At 37.9% G+C, this 14,576-nt stretch overlaps 1 protein-coding gene across 43 annotated transcripts in view; it reads left to right on the top strand.

Annotated features, from left to right (window-relative positions):
• Positions 1–14,576, top strand: part of Celf2 (CUGBP Elav-like family member 2) — an 829,031-nt gene that overhangs the window by 701,939 nt on the left and 112,516 nt on the right. For all 43 annotated transcript variants that reach the window (XM_075970392.1, XM_075970404.1, XM_075970381.1 and 40 more), the window contains one exon: positions 2,164–2,246. In XM_075970392.1, coding sequence (XP_075826507.1) covers positions 2,164–2,246 — 83 coding nt within the window. The remainder of the gene's footprint in view (positions 1–2,163; positions 2,247–14,576) is intronic.

The raw sequence follows: 14,576 nt of genomic DNA on the forward strand, positions 1-14,576 counted from the left end.
GAAATTTGGAAATAAGTGGTTTTTTTGTATGTTTCTCAGTGTTCTTTAGTGGCCAGTATTGCCTTACTATCTCCTGAGTATCCAGAGATGTTCTTCTTGAAGTTGCATGTAAGCTGCCTGCACACAAAGTGTGTCCACCCAAATCTCTTCCATGCTTAGAGCTTTGTTCCTTTCTGATAGATTTTTTTAGGTTTAACAGCAGAGTTAGTTTTCAATGAGTTGTTAATGGTCTGTAAACACAGAAGCTCAAAATATTAACACCCACAAAATGTGTGCCCTAAATATATGTATCACTTAAAGAGAGTAATCAGTAGTGGAACTATTAGACTCTACATGGATCAGACACTATGATATTGGGTTCTAGTATCACCCCTCAGAATTTACCATTGTACCAGTTCCTGTGAATGGCAAAGGCCCTGATGAAGGATAGTGGGAAAAGGTTGATAAATGAACACATGAAGGATGATTAGATGTTTTCTTCTGCTCTAATTTTAGTTAACTCAATGAGTTGTTGAAGTTGTTGCAACAGGGATACCATAAAGTAACCAGGGCATTGTGTTTGTCTTTTCTACACTTGAACTTTGCCAAAACACCAAACTTGGATATTGACACTGGCAGAAAGTTATGAATGAGTAGATAGGTGCAACACAAATTATAAAGTGTGAATGATCATCAGACAGGGTCAAGTAGGCATCAAAAAATACCAGTATAGAGCAGAAATAGAACGGTTGGGACTGATGAAACACATGGTTCAGACTACATCCATCTCTGGATGTATCCTTTGAGTCCCTAAAATACCTGGTGTTCTTTTATGAAGATGTGCAAGGCATGTCTTGGTACCCTATGAAAGAAGAGTTCCAGGAATGAACATATCTGATATGTATTTCCACCACTGACCATGGAAGACCATCTGGGTATTGGGTTTCTATCAGATTTTAGAAATGAGGAGCTCAGAGATGTGCCACAACCATTATTGATTGAATGGGCTAGATTCATCTCACAGCTGTTTGGGAGCATACCCATTCATCTTGCAAGTGTTTTGGTTTTTGTTTTTTTCTATGTAACCCTGGCTGTCCTGCAACTTGCTTTGTAGACCAGGCTGGCCTCATACTCAGAATCCTGCCTGCCTCCGCCTCCTGAGTGCTGGGATTAAAGGTGTGTGCCACCATGCCTGACTCAAGTTAGTTTTAAATTGGTTAAAATTAGCTAATCACTCTTTAACAAACAAGGATTGAATGGTCCATACACAGAACTTGACTTTATGTACTTTATGGTAGAGATAAGAAAATAAGGCAACTCTCCCAGCCTTTAAGAACCTTCCCCACGAAGTAGAATGTGGCAGTTTAAATGAGAATGGCCCCCATAGGCTCACATATTTGAATGTCTAGTCCCTAATTGATGGACTCATTTGGAAAGCATTCGAAGATGTGGCCTTGTTGGAGTAGGTGTATCACTGGGAATGGGCTGTGAGGTTTCAAAAGGTTCACACTTATCTAAGTCTCTCTCTCTCTCTTTCTCTCTCCATCTCTGTCTCTTCCATTGCTGCCTATGAATCTAGATGTAAAAGTTCTCAGCTGTGTCTTCAACACCATGTTGGCCTGCTCCTCACCAAAAATATTCATGGACTAACCCTCTGAAACTGCAAGCAAGCCCCAAATTAAATGCTTTCTTTTTTAAAAATAAAAAATAAAAAAAAAAGAAAAGAAAGAACCTTCCTATCTATCCAGATGTCTAAACCTTTAAGCTTACAAAGTGTTTTATAAATGTGACATTCTAGAGATACTCTGAGAAAATTCCAGATAAGTTTATGCAAATATTGCTGTAGTTAAGCACTTCTCTATATTGTAGTTGCTATGGTCCAAGTCCCATTAATACCTTGCCCTATGACTCCTACCTCCTACTTTTATTTCTAAATAGCTGTATCCCAGGTAGTTAGTACAGGGGGCTACGAATTGGTCTCCAGTGCAGGTAAAGCTAATAAATGTGATTTAGGATGAAAGGCACTGTGTAAATGCTTGAGATGTTGTTATTACTGCTCTCATGTGCTTTATTATTTTTAAATTGTGCATCCTTTTAAGTAGATTATTTGTTCGCCACAGTCTCCATTATATCTAAGCAAAGCCTTCACAGAAATTTCTAAAACCTTTTCATTTCTCTCTGTAGGTTGTTGTTTCGTAACATTTTATACAAGAAAAGCTGCACTTGAGGCCCAGAATGCACTGCACAATATTAAAACTTTACCTGGGGTGAGTCAGTTTACTTTTGTACCAAAATCATTTTATTGGTTGAAAATGGTTCTTTCAACTAAAGGTTGCAGTTATGGGTTCTTAGTGCCAAAAATGGCTTTGGTCTTTGGAGGAGTATGTTCTGACCCCTCTCTTCCACAATAGCCAGACTAGCTGGACAGCCCACAAAGCAGGCTGCCATTAACACTGATGGAAAGAACGCTCAAATAGCCTGCCCCACTAGGTGGTACAGCAGCTGCCAAAGAGTGTTGGGTGGGTTAAGGTTTTAAAGGTGGTGGGAACACACACACAAGGAGAGCAAATAGAAAGGGAAAAGCTTTTGCTCTCCAGGGTCCCCTTTTCAAATTTGTTCTTAGATTTTCATTTGAAAGGACCAAATGTGTTCTTTATAGACATAATATTAAAGCTCCTAATGACTTCTAAACAGTCAGTGGTGGTTAACAAAGTCAGTGTTTTAATGCCGAGTGTGTGCCTTTGTGTTGGAGTAGAACAGAAAATAGAAATTTGCAGTGCTTGTTTTTCATGTCCTTCCTGGTAATAGCTGATGATTAATACAATTATTAGAAATGAACTGTTGTTGCATATGACGTTTTCATCAAGGTTTATCAGATTTTTGTGAGACTTTTATATATTGCATGGTAGTACAAATTGTCCTTTCCTGTTTATATGGCATATTTTCTCCATTTACCTAAATGTCAGTGGTGAATTAATTCAATATCATAATGATATGTATTTGTTATAATAAAGGACCTGCGGTAAACACTCCATGTACCATGATTTTACTGAAACATGTTTTGGTAAAAAGAAAAGAAGGATAAAATGCTGTTTTAGGGTATAATTTCATTGTTTGCTTACTTACCTGTATACATTCACAAAGCATATGCATCACATACTGATATAGGCACACATAAATATTTTTCCTCCCACTTCCCCAAAAGATAGAATTGTGTAATTCATGTTAGGCCCACTGAAAAACTTACAATGTCTATAGTAGAAAGATGCTTAGCAAAAGATTTTCAAAATATGGGCTTCTTTTGAGGTAGATGGGTTTTTGAGGCAGGGTCTCACTGTGCATCCCATGTTGACCTCTAGTGTGTGGGCGAATGTAGAGATTACAGGCAGCTGTCACTACACTCAGTGATCACCAAGAGCAAAAATTAGGGAATATGGGTATTCTCCATACCGCTTGGTTTCCTCTTCTTCATCTGAGCAAATCAAAGGATAGAAAAGCAAGTATGTATTGGCAGAATGATCCCTTTAGTGGAACTACTTCTTCCTAAAACTTCTAAAGTGATTTTTAGTAAGTTGACTTCTGTTAAGTCTTCTTTCCTCATTGACTTAAAAAGTAATAGAATTTAAGCTTCATTCTTGGTGTAAATGAAAAATTTCAAGTTTAATAAATGCTTTACAATTAATAGCACACAAAATCCCTTCTTGCTGCATTAAAAATTTTTAGTCATGAACTACTATTTACCATATAAAATATAGTATAATTAGGTACAACATAATTTTGTTCCAGTCATCTTTCTCTACAAAGGTGTTCTCCAGAAACCCAAAGATTGTTGATAAAGTCAACTGACCACAGGTCACTATTTTAGTGCCCAGTTTATGGGTTTGTATTGACAGAAGATTTCAAGCTGTCAATATTTGTTTCCATTTACATACCAGTAATAATTTGATGATTACTACAATTTACTCGAAACCCAGGATAAATATGAATAAAAGGTATTGAAATGCTCAGAAGTGCTGACAACTGCAGTTTGGAGTAGCTAGGAAGACATTTTAACTCTGATTCTTAAAAACCAATAGTTCTTCTGTATGTTTTTCAAATATTGCATGTTTTTTTTCTTTTGCTAAAATTCTATATGTGAAATTTAAGAATAGAGACTTTGGAAATATGTAACTAAGGACCATAAGTTGTGGGGGCAAGGACTGGGGAAATAACACAGCATTTAAGAACACTTGGCTGCCTTTCCAGAGGACCCAGGTTCCATTCCCAACACTCACATGGCTGCTTTCCCATGGGAGCTTATGCTGCTTTCTAACCTCCTTGATGGGCACCAAGGCAAAACATCCATATGTATAAAATAAAGAATAAATTTAATTTTTTAAATAAATAAACTGGGAGCTTAGAGAATACAGTCTTGAATATTTTTCGTTTTATTCATCTCAGTTTCTTAGACTCAGTTATTTGAAGCAGGTTAAACAAAAATTTAAGAAGTCAGATATTATTAGGAAGATTCTTACACTGTGCACACTTGCTACATTTGCCTTATCACTTGTGGTTGACGCGGATAGAATCTCGCATCTTGCATTTCTGTGCAGCTTTGTCTTACAATCATCACTCTTAAGAGATGCCGGGAAAACATGAAAGTAGTTGCCTTTCAGTTGTGAGCCTTTGGTAGACAGGAAGAAATGGAACAGACATAAAAGATTAATGCATATTCTTGAAGAAAAAAATTACAGGGTACCTTGCTGTTTGATTACAAGCCTTAAAATTAGTCAACATTCCCATAATTCTAAACCAATATACACCTGTTTTCCCACTGTGACGTGAAAGCACAACTTAATTTAACAGAAACCCTGCTGTGCTAAATCTCTCATTAAATACCCAGTAAGCTCAGTTATTTAAAGTTGTAGCTGACTATTTTAACTGGTTGCTTTCATATTATGAAATTAATAAGAAATTAATGATGTGCTTTGCCATATGCCTTCAGTTTCTTTGTGAATAAAAGTAAAAGGGAGAAAGAAAAGCACATTTATCTGCTGACATTTAAAATCCTTTCTGGTTGGCATCACTTCCAGGGGATAAAGTACATAACTTACTGCCTCTTTTCTAACATGTCTAAAACCTTCCATTTATAACAAGATCAAGTAGTACTTTTTTTCTTTGTCAATCAGGCAGTTTGATGTGTCTACTCTTCTAGTGAACTTTGAAGCACCCTTGTTTTCATTACGTAGGATGTTACTGGGGTAAAGTGTTGGGGACCTCTTTGGTAACCCAAGGTATCTTAAGCCTGTTCTGAGAAATGTGTAACTGAGAAAAACTTTAGATCTTCTATCTCCATGTTCAACACAAACCCCTAGAAAGAAGAGTAGTAAAAACAAAGGCAGGGAATCCAGAAAATCCACCCTGAGAGGAAAGAATGAGAGTCTGAATCATCTTTTTCATTCAGTCAACCTCTCCTCTAGAAGGGGTTGCTTAATGCTTAAACAGCAGATTAAATTATAGTGTTTGTTTATTGCTAGTACTTCTTGAGGTTAATAAATCACAAATAGTTTCTGAGCAACTACTGTGTCCCAGGTACTGTATAAGAAATAGCAAGGATCAATCCTGGCAATGCTTCTACTTGGTCTAGCTGAAGGACAGGAGACAATTAATACATATTTAATGTGTACTTTCGTGTTTTTCTGCTTCTAACAATGGAAATTACACACACACACACACACACACACACACACACCTGAGCTCCTTAGTAAGTAGTACTCTTATAGTCTAATGAAGAATATTGTAGTCCTGTGTGTACAGGCTAGGATACCTAGTAAGCCATTGTATTTCCTGCAGCAGTATTTGATTTTTTTTTTATTCCTATGCCATTTATATTCCCGGAAAACTTTGGTTGCCTCTGATCTCAAGGTGTGACATGCTAGGTTTAAAGGATGTCTCCTTTCATGATAAGAATACAGTATATCCCAGTCACACAGAGTTCTATCCTCATATATGCAGAGTTTCAGGTTTAATCCCCAATACCATACATACAGAAACTATGTCAGTCATAATTTTTAAAATCATAGTATCCCAAGGAGAGCAGCGAGGGTATCAGCTCAGGATCCCCAAGACCCAAGTTCTCGGCACAAAGGAGGTTTGCCCCATAGGGACAAAGGGAAGAGAATAAATGACAAAGACATGAGTTAGAGGATGAAGGAGAAGGGGTGGGAACAAGGAAGAAGACCAAGAGGTTATTTGTCCCTGAGTGGGCAGCCAATAACTGCCTCTGGATAGAGAGGGGACAAACTTGGCCCATAGGCGCATTGTGGTTTATAAAGGTCAGCCCAGTTAGGATGAGTTCTTTAATTTTAATTGTACATGTCAATTAGGTGAGCTGAAGGGTGCTTTTGATTTCTGGATTTCAATACTTTTATGCTAGACTTTGGTGGTCAGCCTCAGGAGGAGGAAGTGGACAAATAAGGGACTAGACTTTGGTGGCTAGCCTTAGGAACGTAATCTAACAGTTTTTCACAAGGCAGAAGGAATAGTGAAGAAGGCTAGAGTCCCTAAGGAGAGTTATATAGGAGACTTTGAAGGGAGGAAGGGGAAAGGGGAAGCACTGTGATTAAATAATAGTCTCAAAAGTAACAACAAACAGACAGTATCCTTTGTTGAGGAAACAAAGGTACAGCCCAAGGTCTCAATCTTGCCTTAGCCTCCCAGTGCTTGTATTACAGGTTTGTGCAGTCACTCTCAGCAATAGTCCCCTATCAAGCAGCTACAACTAGCAAGCAGGGCAGTATCATTCAGGGGAAACATTAGCATCTACCGTTGTCTGTTCCAGAGAAAATATTCTTACAACGACAGCCTGGATTTTGTACTTTTGTTTTCACTAACCTATTTTATGTAGTTCCATTAAAAACTGAAAGTAAAGAAGTCTGTGGCACAGAAAAACTTCTTAGACGTTTTCAGTGCTCAGATGTTAGAGCCAGTGACAGCACTGTATCCTATGATAGCACTGTATCCTATGATAGCACTGTATCCTATGATAGCACTGTATCCTATGACAGCACTGTATCCTATGATAGCACTGTATCCTATGATAGCACTGTATCCTATGATAGCACTGTATCCTATGATAGCACTGTATCCTATGATAGCACTGTATCCTATGATAGCACTGTATCCTATGATAGCACTGTATCCTATGACAGCACTGTATCCTATGACAGCACTGTATCCTATGATAGCACTGTATCCTATGATAGCACTGTATCCTATGATAGCACTGTATCCTATGATAGCACTGTATCCTATGACAGCACTGTATCCTATGATAGCACTGTATCCTATGATAGCACTGTATCCTATGATAGCACTGTATCCTATGATAGCACTGTATCCTATGATAGCACTGTATCCTATGACAGCACTGTATCCTATGACAGCACTGTATCCTATGATAGCACTGTATCCTATGATAGCACTGTATCCTATGATAGCACTGTATCCTATGATAGCACTGTATCCTATGATAGCACTGTATCCTATGACAGCACTGTATCCTATGACAGCACTGTATCCTATGATAGCACTGTATCCTATGATAGCACTGTATCCTATGATAGCACTGTATCCTATGATAGCACTGTATCCTATGATAGCACTGTATCCTATGATAGCACTGTATCCTATGATAGCACTGTATCCTATGATAGCACTGTATCCTATGATAGCACTGTATCCTATGATAGCACTGTATCCTATGATAGCACTGTATCCTATGACAGCACTGTATCCTATGATAGCACTGTATCCTATGATAGCACTGTATCCTATGATAGCACTGTATCCTATGATAGCACTGTATCCTATGATAGCACTGTATCCTATGATAGCACTGTATCCTATGATAGCACTGTATCCTATGATAGCACTGTATCCTATGATAGCACTGTATCCTATGATAGCACTGTATCCTATGATAGCACTGTATCCTATGATAGCACTGTATCCTATGATAGCACTGTATCCTATGATAGCACTGTATCCTATGATAGCACTGTATCCTATGATAGCACTGTATCCTATGATAGCACTGTATCCTATGATAGCACTGTATCCTATGATAGCACTGTATCCTATGATAGCACTGTATCCTATGATAGCACTGTATCCTATGACAGCACTGTATCCTATGATAGCACTGTATCCTATGCCACTTTTCTCAAAGTCTGCACACACCGTCTGTGCCAATAAGACTTTTGGATTAAAGTCTACAATAGTATCAGTAGAGCATTCTCTGTATAAATTAATTAAGAATGTAATAACATAGAATACAATTTTGAGAAAGCTCTTAAACTTTATAGCAAATAGGAATCTGAATTGTCTTGTAAAGTACTAATCATAAATTTCTTTCAGTCATTTTTATGAATATATCTTATCCTTTTCTTTTTAGAGTCACTACCAATTTTATTGAATGCAGTTTATATTAAGGAGACATTGCCCTAAGAGATCATTTGTTTAGAGCACTCCATTTTAGCAGAGCTGTATGGAAAGCTGTTTTATAATAACACAGGCAGTGTGAGCAAGGACCACGTATCTACTTGAGTTATTAAAACAAATGATCCTGACACAGTAGGAAGAAACTGAAAATAAAATGGCCTCCTGGGACAAGTATGTTCACCCACATGATGTGAATGGGCCCTTTCCTGGATGCCCTGGAGGAAAATATTTACTCTTGTAGGTAGGCACCTTCCTTCCAAGTGGAATTGACTAAGCTATCTATAGAATTGTTTTCATGTCCTTAACAGAATGCTAGACTTTATTCTTTTCTGCAGAACATCTGGGCTCTTCCTGGCACCAAATTTAACTTGCCCATTGTAATTGTATTTTGAGCCACTCAGTTTCTTTGAAGCACTTCTCCTAATTATTAATGTGTATTTAATGTCTTTGTTCTCAGAACCATGGTTATAATCTTACCTTTATCACCATCATTATTTCTGTCATAAATCTCTCAACTCTTATATCTTCATATAGTGAAACGCCCCCTCAAAAAAAATCATGCTATTTGAATTAACACCTAACTAGAATAACTTGGGTAAATTTCTTCAGGTGTTTTTTATATAAATTTATTTTTAAAATAGCCAGAACATCTGTATAAGTAGGTTTGTACCTCCAAAATTGTGTAACACGTACAATATAAAATATGCATTTATTCATTCAACAAACACTTAACAATATTTGGTTTTACTAGTACTTTTCTAGATGCTATGGGATACAGAGTAGTACCATTGCCTCTCATAACTGAATTACCAAGAAGAAAATGATTGCACCATGTTTATGCTAGGTAAATTTTCAATAAAAAGCTGTAGGAAATTTCATTTCCAAATAATAGGCTAATCTTATTTATTCCAGTATTTCCAAAGTAGTCAGGTTTTACTTTGAAAAGAGATACTTCTGTCTATATTGTAAATGTTCTAATACAAGGTAAATATAGATTTATGTTAGTGCATATATATGTGAACAGCAACCCGGTTCATTCTACATTCACAACTCTTGTATCAGTGTACATTTATACAACTGTAAAGAGGTGTGTGCAGTTTTGTCGTGTAAATGCAGGAAGATACAGTGTAAATCCTATTATTTCACCTGCCAACATACTCTTTTTACATTTCTATTTCTGTCTTTCTTTAATAACTTCTTTTATTGACTCTTTGGGGGGTTTACACCCCAATTCTGCCACTTTCCAGGCCCCCCTTAATTGCCTCACCATGCTCTCTTTTCTTAGCCCCCATCAATTGTCTCAGCTCCTCTGTATAATAATAACTATTCTTATATTTGAGCAAGAGTCTTGTCTCTCATACTTGAGAACTGCTATTAAATAGTGATGATCCCTGCCTTTCACTTTAACAGAAGACTTGGTAACTAAGTGGCATGTTGCCTGTGAAGCTCCTGGAATCTGGAAAGAGATAGACTTTATATGTCATTGTTTCTACTTTGTAGCTTCTATAGGTGTGAACTCTTGTAGGCAATCACCCAGAACAGAAAGTATACTTTCTATGAAACGTATAAACCAGAGAATCCATTTTTGTTGGCCTCCTGTAATGTTTTAGGTTTCTGTTGCTGGGAAAAGACACCATGACCACAGAATCTCTTATAAAGAAAACGTTTAATTGAGAGGACTCATTTATTTTTCAGAGGTTCAGTCCATTGTCATCATGGTGGGGAGCATGCTGGCATCAAGCAGACATGGTGTTGCAGGAATAACTGAAAGTGCTATCCCTTACAGCAGCAGGAAGTCAACTGAAATACTCAGCCATATGCTGAGCATAGGAAACCTCAAAGCCCACCTCCTCAGTGACACATTTCCCCCAACAAGGCCATACCCACTCTAACAACGCTACACCTCCTAGTAGGTCTCCCTATGAGATTATGGGGGCCAGTTACATTCAAACTACCTCATGGAGTTTTACATTTGCAAAATTTGACCAGAATTAAAATATTTGGCTTCATAGTACTATCTATAAGGAGCCATGCCCTGCTTGTTCCTGTTATTTTCATGTAATGCTTAATCTTGCAGGAATACAAGCTAACCAAAATGTAAAGTCTTTGATTTTCTTTATGGTAGCTTAAGGCTATGAAGAAATCTTATAAGGTGTGGCTGCAGAGGAATTCCCTAGGTGCAAAAGTCCCTTTTTGCCCTAAGAGTCACACCAGAGTGAGATACTAGGGTCAAGGTGTATAACCACCCCCAAGTGGGACTCAGTCAGATATGACCAGATTGCTCCAAGTCATGGCTTTAAAGAAAAAAAAATAGAGTTATAGTTATAGGATGGAGAGTAACCTTAGCCAAATGGTCACCAATCTATAGTCCCAGCCAAATCCCAGGGATCTGGGAAGATTTTAATACTTTATAAAAGACCATGGAGACTGGAGAGATGACTCAGTAGTTAAGAGAACTGACTGCACTCCAGAGGAAAGGGTACTATCCTCAGCACCCCCAGGGAGGTTCACAGCTGTCTACAGTTCCAACGCCAGAGGCTCCAGTGCCCTCTTCTCAGCTACACATGCAGTACACAGATATACATGCAGGCAAAACATTCATACACATAATAAGAAATTAATAAAAAAATGTTTAAAGACCACGGGTATTCATTTCACCCACTGTAAAGTTTTGCATGCCACCTGAATAGCCGGATGTTTGTTTTTCGGCTGACAGTCTATCAACCCTTAGAAGCTTTGACTGGCAGTTACTGAATATGTCTCTAAATGAAATGAAAATCAAGGTACTAAATGTTAAAATACATCCTGTTCAATACAAGGAAGTGTACAGGAGAAATTAAGGAGAGTTCCTTAGTGATGAAAAGTTGAAAATGCCAGCACAGGATAAAAGTAGAGATTCAGCTACACTATCTTAAAAAAAAAAAAAAACAGGACACTTGGAAGTGGTGGTGCACACCTTTCATCACAACACTTGGGAGGCAGAGGCAGGTGGATCTCTGTGAGTTCAAGGCCACCCTAGTCTATAGAGTGAGTTCCAGGACAGGCTCCAAAGCTACACAGAGAAACCCTGTTTCTGGAAAACCAAAAAAAAAAAAAAAAATCTTTTTTGAAAAAACATTAAAACAGAATTCTGTAGCAAGTGTTTCTGTATTATATAGCAAACAGTCTTGGCACCAGGCCTGAATACTAGAATTCTTGTGAGGCTTAATGAGAGAATTTGTGAAAATGCCCTGGCACTGGTTCCTGATCAGCTTTTCAAAATTGCTCTTATTCTTTGAAAAGGACTATGATTTGATTATTATTTTATGACGTTTGAGAGAACAGCATACTTGCAAAATAAAGTAGCAAGTTACTAAGTTCACTTTTCAGACCTTAGATTCCAAAAGTTTGATAAGACTTTAAAAGAAAATTAGAGAGGAAGGCATCTATGAATTTGATTAAAGGTCTCTATGGATTTGCAAAGAAAGAGATAATATGGCTTTTAAGAGCCAAAGATAGAAATTTTGACATAAAGCCAGATAATCATTCAAATTCTAATATTTTAGTACAAGACTTTTATAAAAGTTTATCACCCAAATAGTGGCAGAACATTGATCCTTCATCGGAAACTGTGCATGTCTAAGAAGACTTAGATCCAGTTGAAGCAAGTTGGCCAGTTCATAGCCCTGAGCTTGAGGTTCCCAAAATCAAAGTTTATGTTTGGGTAAGTGTGAAGAATGTTCTCCTGGAACTCCAATGTTCTTCCTCATCCTCCAAGAAGTAGAGAGTAGAAGAGCCTAACACCAAAATCAAAAGAAGAAAGAGGACCCTACTGCTCAGCTAGGTCTTCTTAGTGCAGAAGAAGTCATTGGACTCTTAAGAGGGGAAACAGAGAAAAGACTTCATGTATTTTTCTGCTTTCTTTCACTGTTCATAGCTTTGTACACAGGTGCTCAGGAAGTCTCATTAGTATTATGACATACACTATTAAAATTGTTTTCACAATAAAATAGTATTTCAAAATGCCATTACATCTGTCATAGTCATTGAGATGAAAAGAAAAACAGTTAACAGTACTCGGGGAAGATTGCAAAAAAAGAACAGTATGACAAGTACTCTTTTATCTTCTTCATTTTTCCTATCAGTGAATCCCATGAGGACTCATCACACATATGCCTACTTCCATCCCTTCCTCTGCAAGCACTTTAAAGCATTTGAAATTCCTTCCTCTTCACCTGCGGAATCAAGGTGTGGGCTAAATGATTCTTAAAGAGGTCTTTTCCACTCTGATACAATTGTACTCTGCCTTCTATACCTTGTCTGTAGTCATGTCCTATTTAGTGAGAGGGAAAAGTCTACATCTATCTGACTTCACTTCCTTCAGTTATTGGTTAATATTTGAAGAGTACTTTATGTAGAAAATTGTGGATCACACAGAACTTCAATTTGAAATTCTCCAGGCACCTGCTTCTCTTTCCCTCCTAGAAACTTACAGGTAGATTAACACTCATAATTTTTCCATCAGTGAGCAAAAAGAAAGCAGCAGAAGGTGAACTCTGTCAAATCAGCTTAGTTCCTAGTTTACAACCTTTGGTTAGGTTAGCTGAAAAGATATTTAACCTAATGAGGTTTTAGATTTATTAGTGGGATTCTTTTACCTGTTTGATTTTTTTTTCTCCCAGCTAACAAGGATAAATGAGTCATCTCTGTTTGTAAGTAGGTTTATGGGGTTATCTTTTGTCATTGTTTCTAGAAAGATTTCAGGGGTATATCATTAGCATTCATCTTGTTAAACTGAGGACACCGAGTGGCCAGAGATCAAGTTCATTTCCCTGGCCTCCAACAAAGCAGTGCCGACTAGGAGCAGGGCAGACTCTAGGACCCTGGTATCTGTGTCTTTGAGTGGATTGAGACAGAGTAGAGTGGAAACATGACATGGAGAAACAATACAACGCAGTAATAAAGCACTTGATATATGAGCTTGAGTATATATGTTCATATCCCTGGAACTTACATAAATATCAAGTGAACGTGGCAGGCTGCATGTAATTCCAGCAGAAACAATCCAAAGAACAATCTGGTTAGCTAGACTAGCCCAGATAGCGAGCTCTGGGCTCAGTGAGAGAACCTGCCTCAGTAAATAAGGTGGAAAGCAATCAAGGAAGACACCTGACCTTTGTCTAAAGCCTCTATAGACATGTACACATACACATGCACTTACACATAAATCTTGTTATATATACATATACACATACATGTGAGGATACCATACGCATAGGCACATACAGAAGTAAAAACAGTTATGATCATATTTCTAATTGATTGCCCATGTGGAAGATTCACCACTGTATTTTAACTTTGACTACAGCATCACAAAATACATGTTGAATTGCTTGATTTTGCTAACATGGAAACTTAAAAAAATAAATTTAAAAAAAAAGAATACCCTGTTTGGTTACCCAACTGGTAACTGAGTTTACAGGCAATCAGGTTTAAAGCTGAGAGTCTGGACTATAAAGTCAATGAGGGGCTTTCTACTGTTGTGGATCCTATCTTTCTATCCCTTCTAACAGAGCCTGCCAAGAGTCCAGGAGTTCCTCTTGGGAACTATCTCAAAATAAGTAAAAAATCCTTGGCCCTTATCCTGATGCAGTTTGCAGTATGGGGCTGAGCTGTCAGTGAGATCAGGACAATTATGCAGATCCTGAATGTTGAGGGTGGCATCAGTTGAGACCAGAAGGTCAAGTAAACATCTCCACACATTCTCACACCAGCATATGGATCAGAGCACATGGCTCAGCTCTGCCCCAGATGTGAATCCATACTATCTATCAGACACAAATCATACAGAACACTGTAGGCAAAGAAAAGAAATTTGCTGAAAACTCAAGTATGCGGCTGCTTTCTTAGAGTTCTCCAAGAAGCATATGAATATCAAAGACCACCATTATTCTAAGAAGAGCAGCTTTGAGAAAACATTATAAAGGCAGCCCCTCTCTTCGGAGGAGTATAGTTTACCAATGCCATCCCATTGAGATTCCTGTGTTAGAGGCTTTTCTTTATATGCACACACGTGTGCTGCCAGCCCACCATCTGCATTCTAAAGCCTAGCTCTATCCAACTGGCCTCACTACCCT

The sequence above is a fragment of the Microtus pennsylvanicus genome, chromosome 4 (genome assembly GCF_037038515.1).
Source record: "Microtus pennsylvanicus isolate mMicPen1 chromosome 4, mMicPen1.hap1, whole genome shotgun sequence".
NCBI lineage: Eukaryota > Metazoa > Chordata > Mammalia > Rodentia > Cricetidae > Microtus > Microtus pennsylvanicus.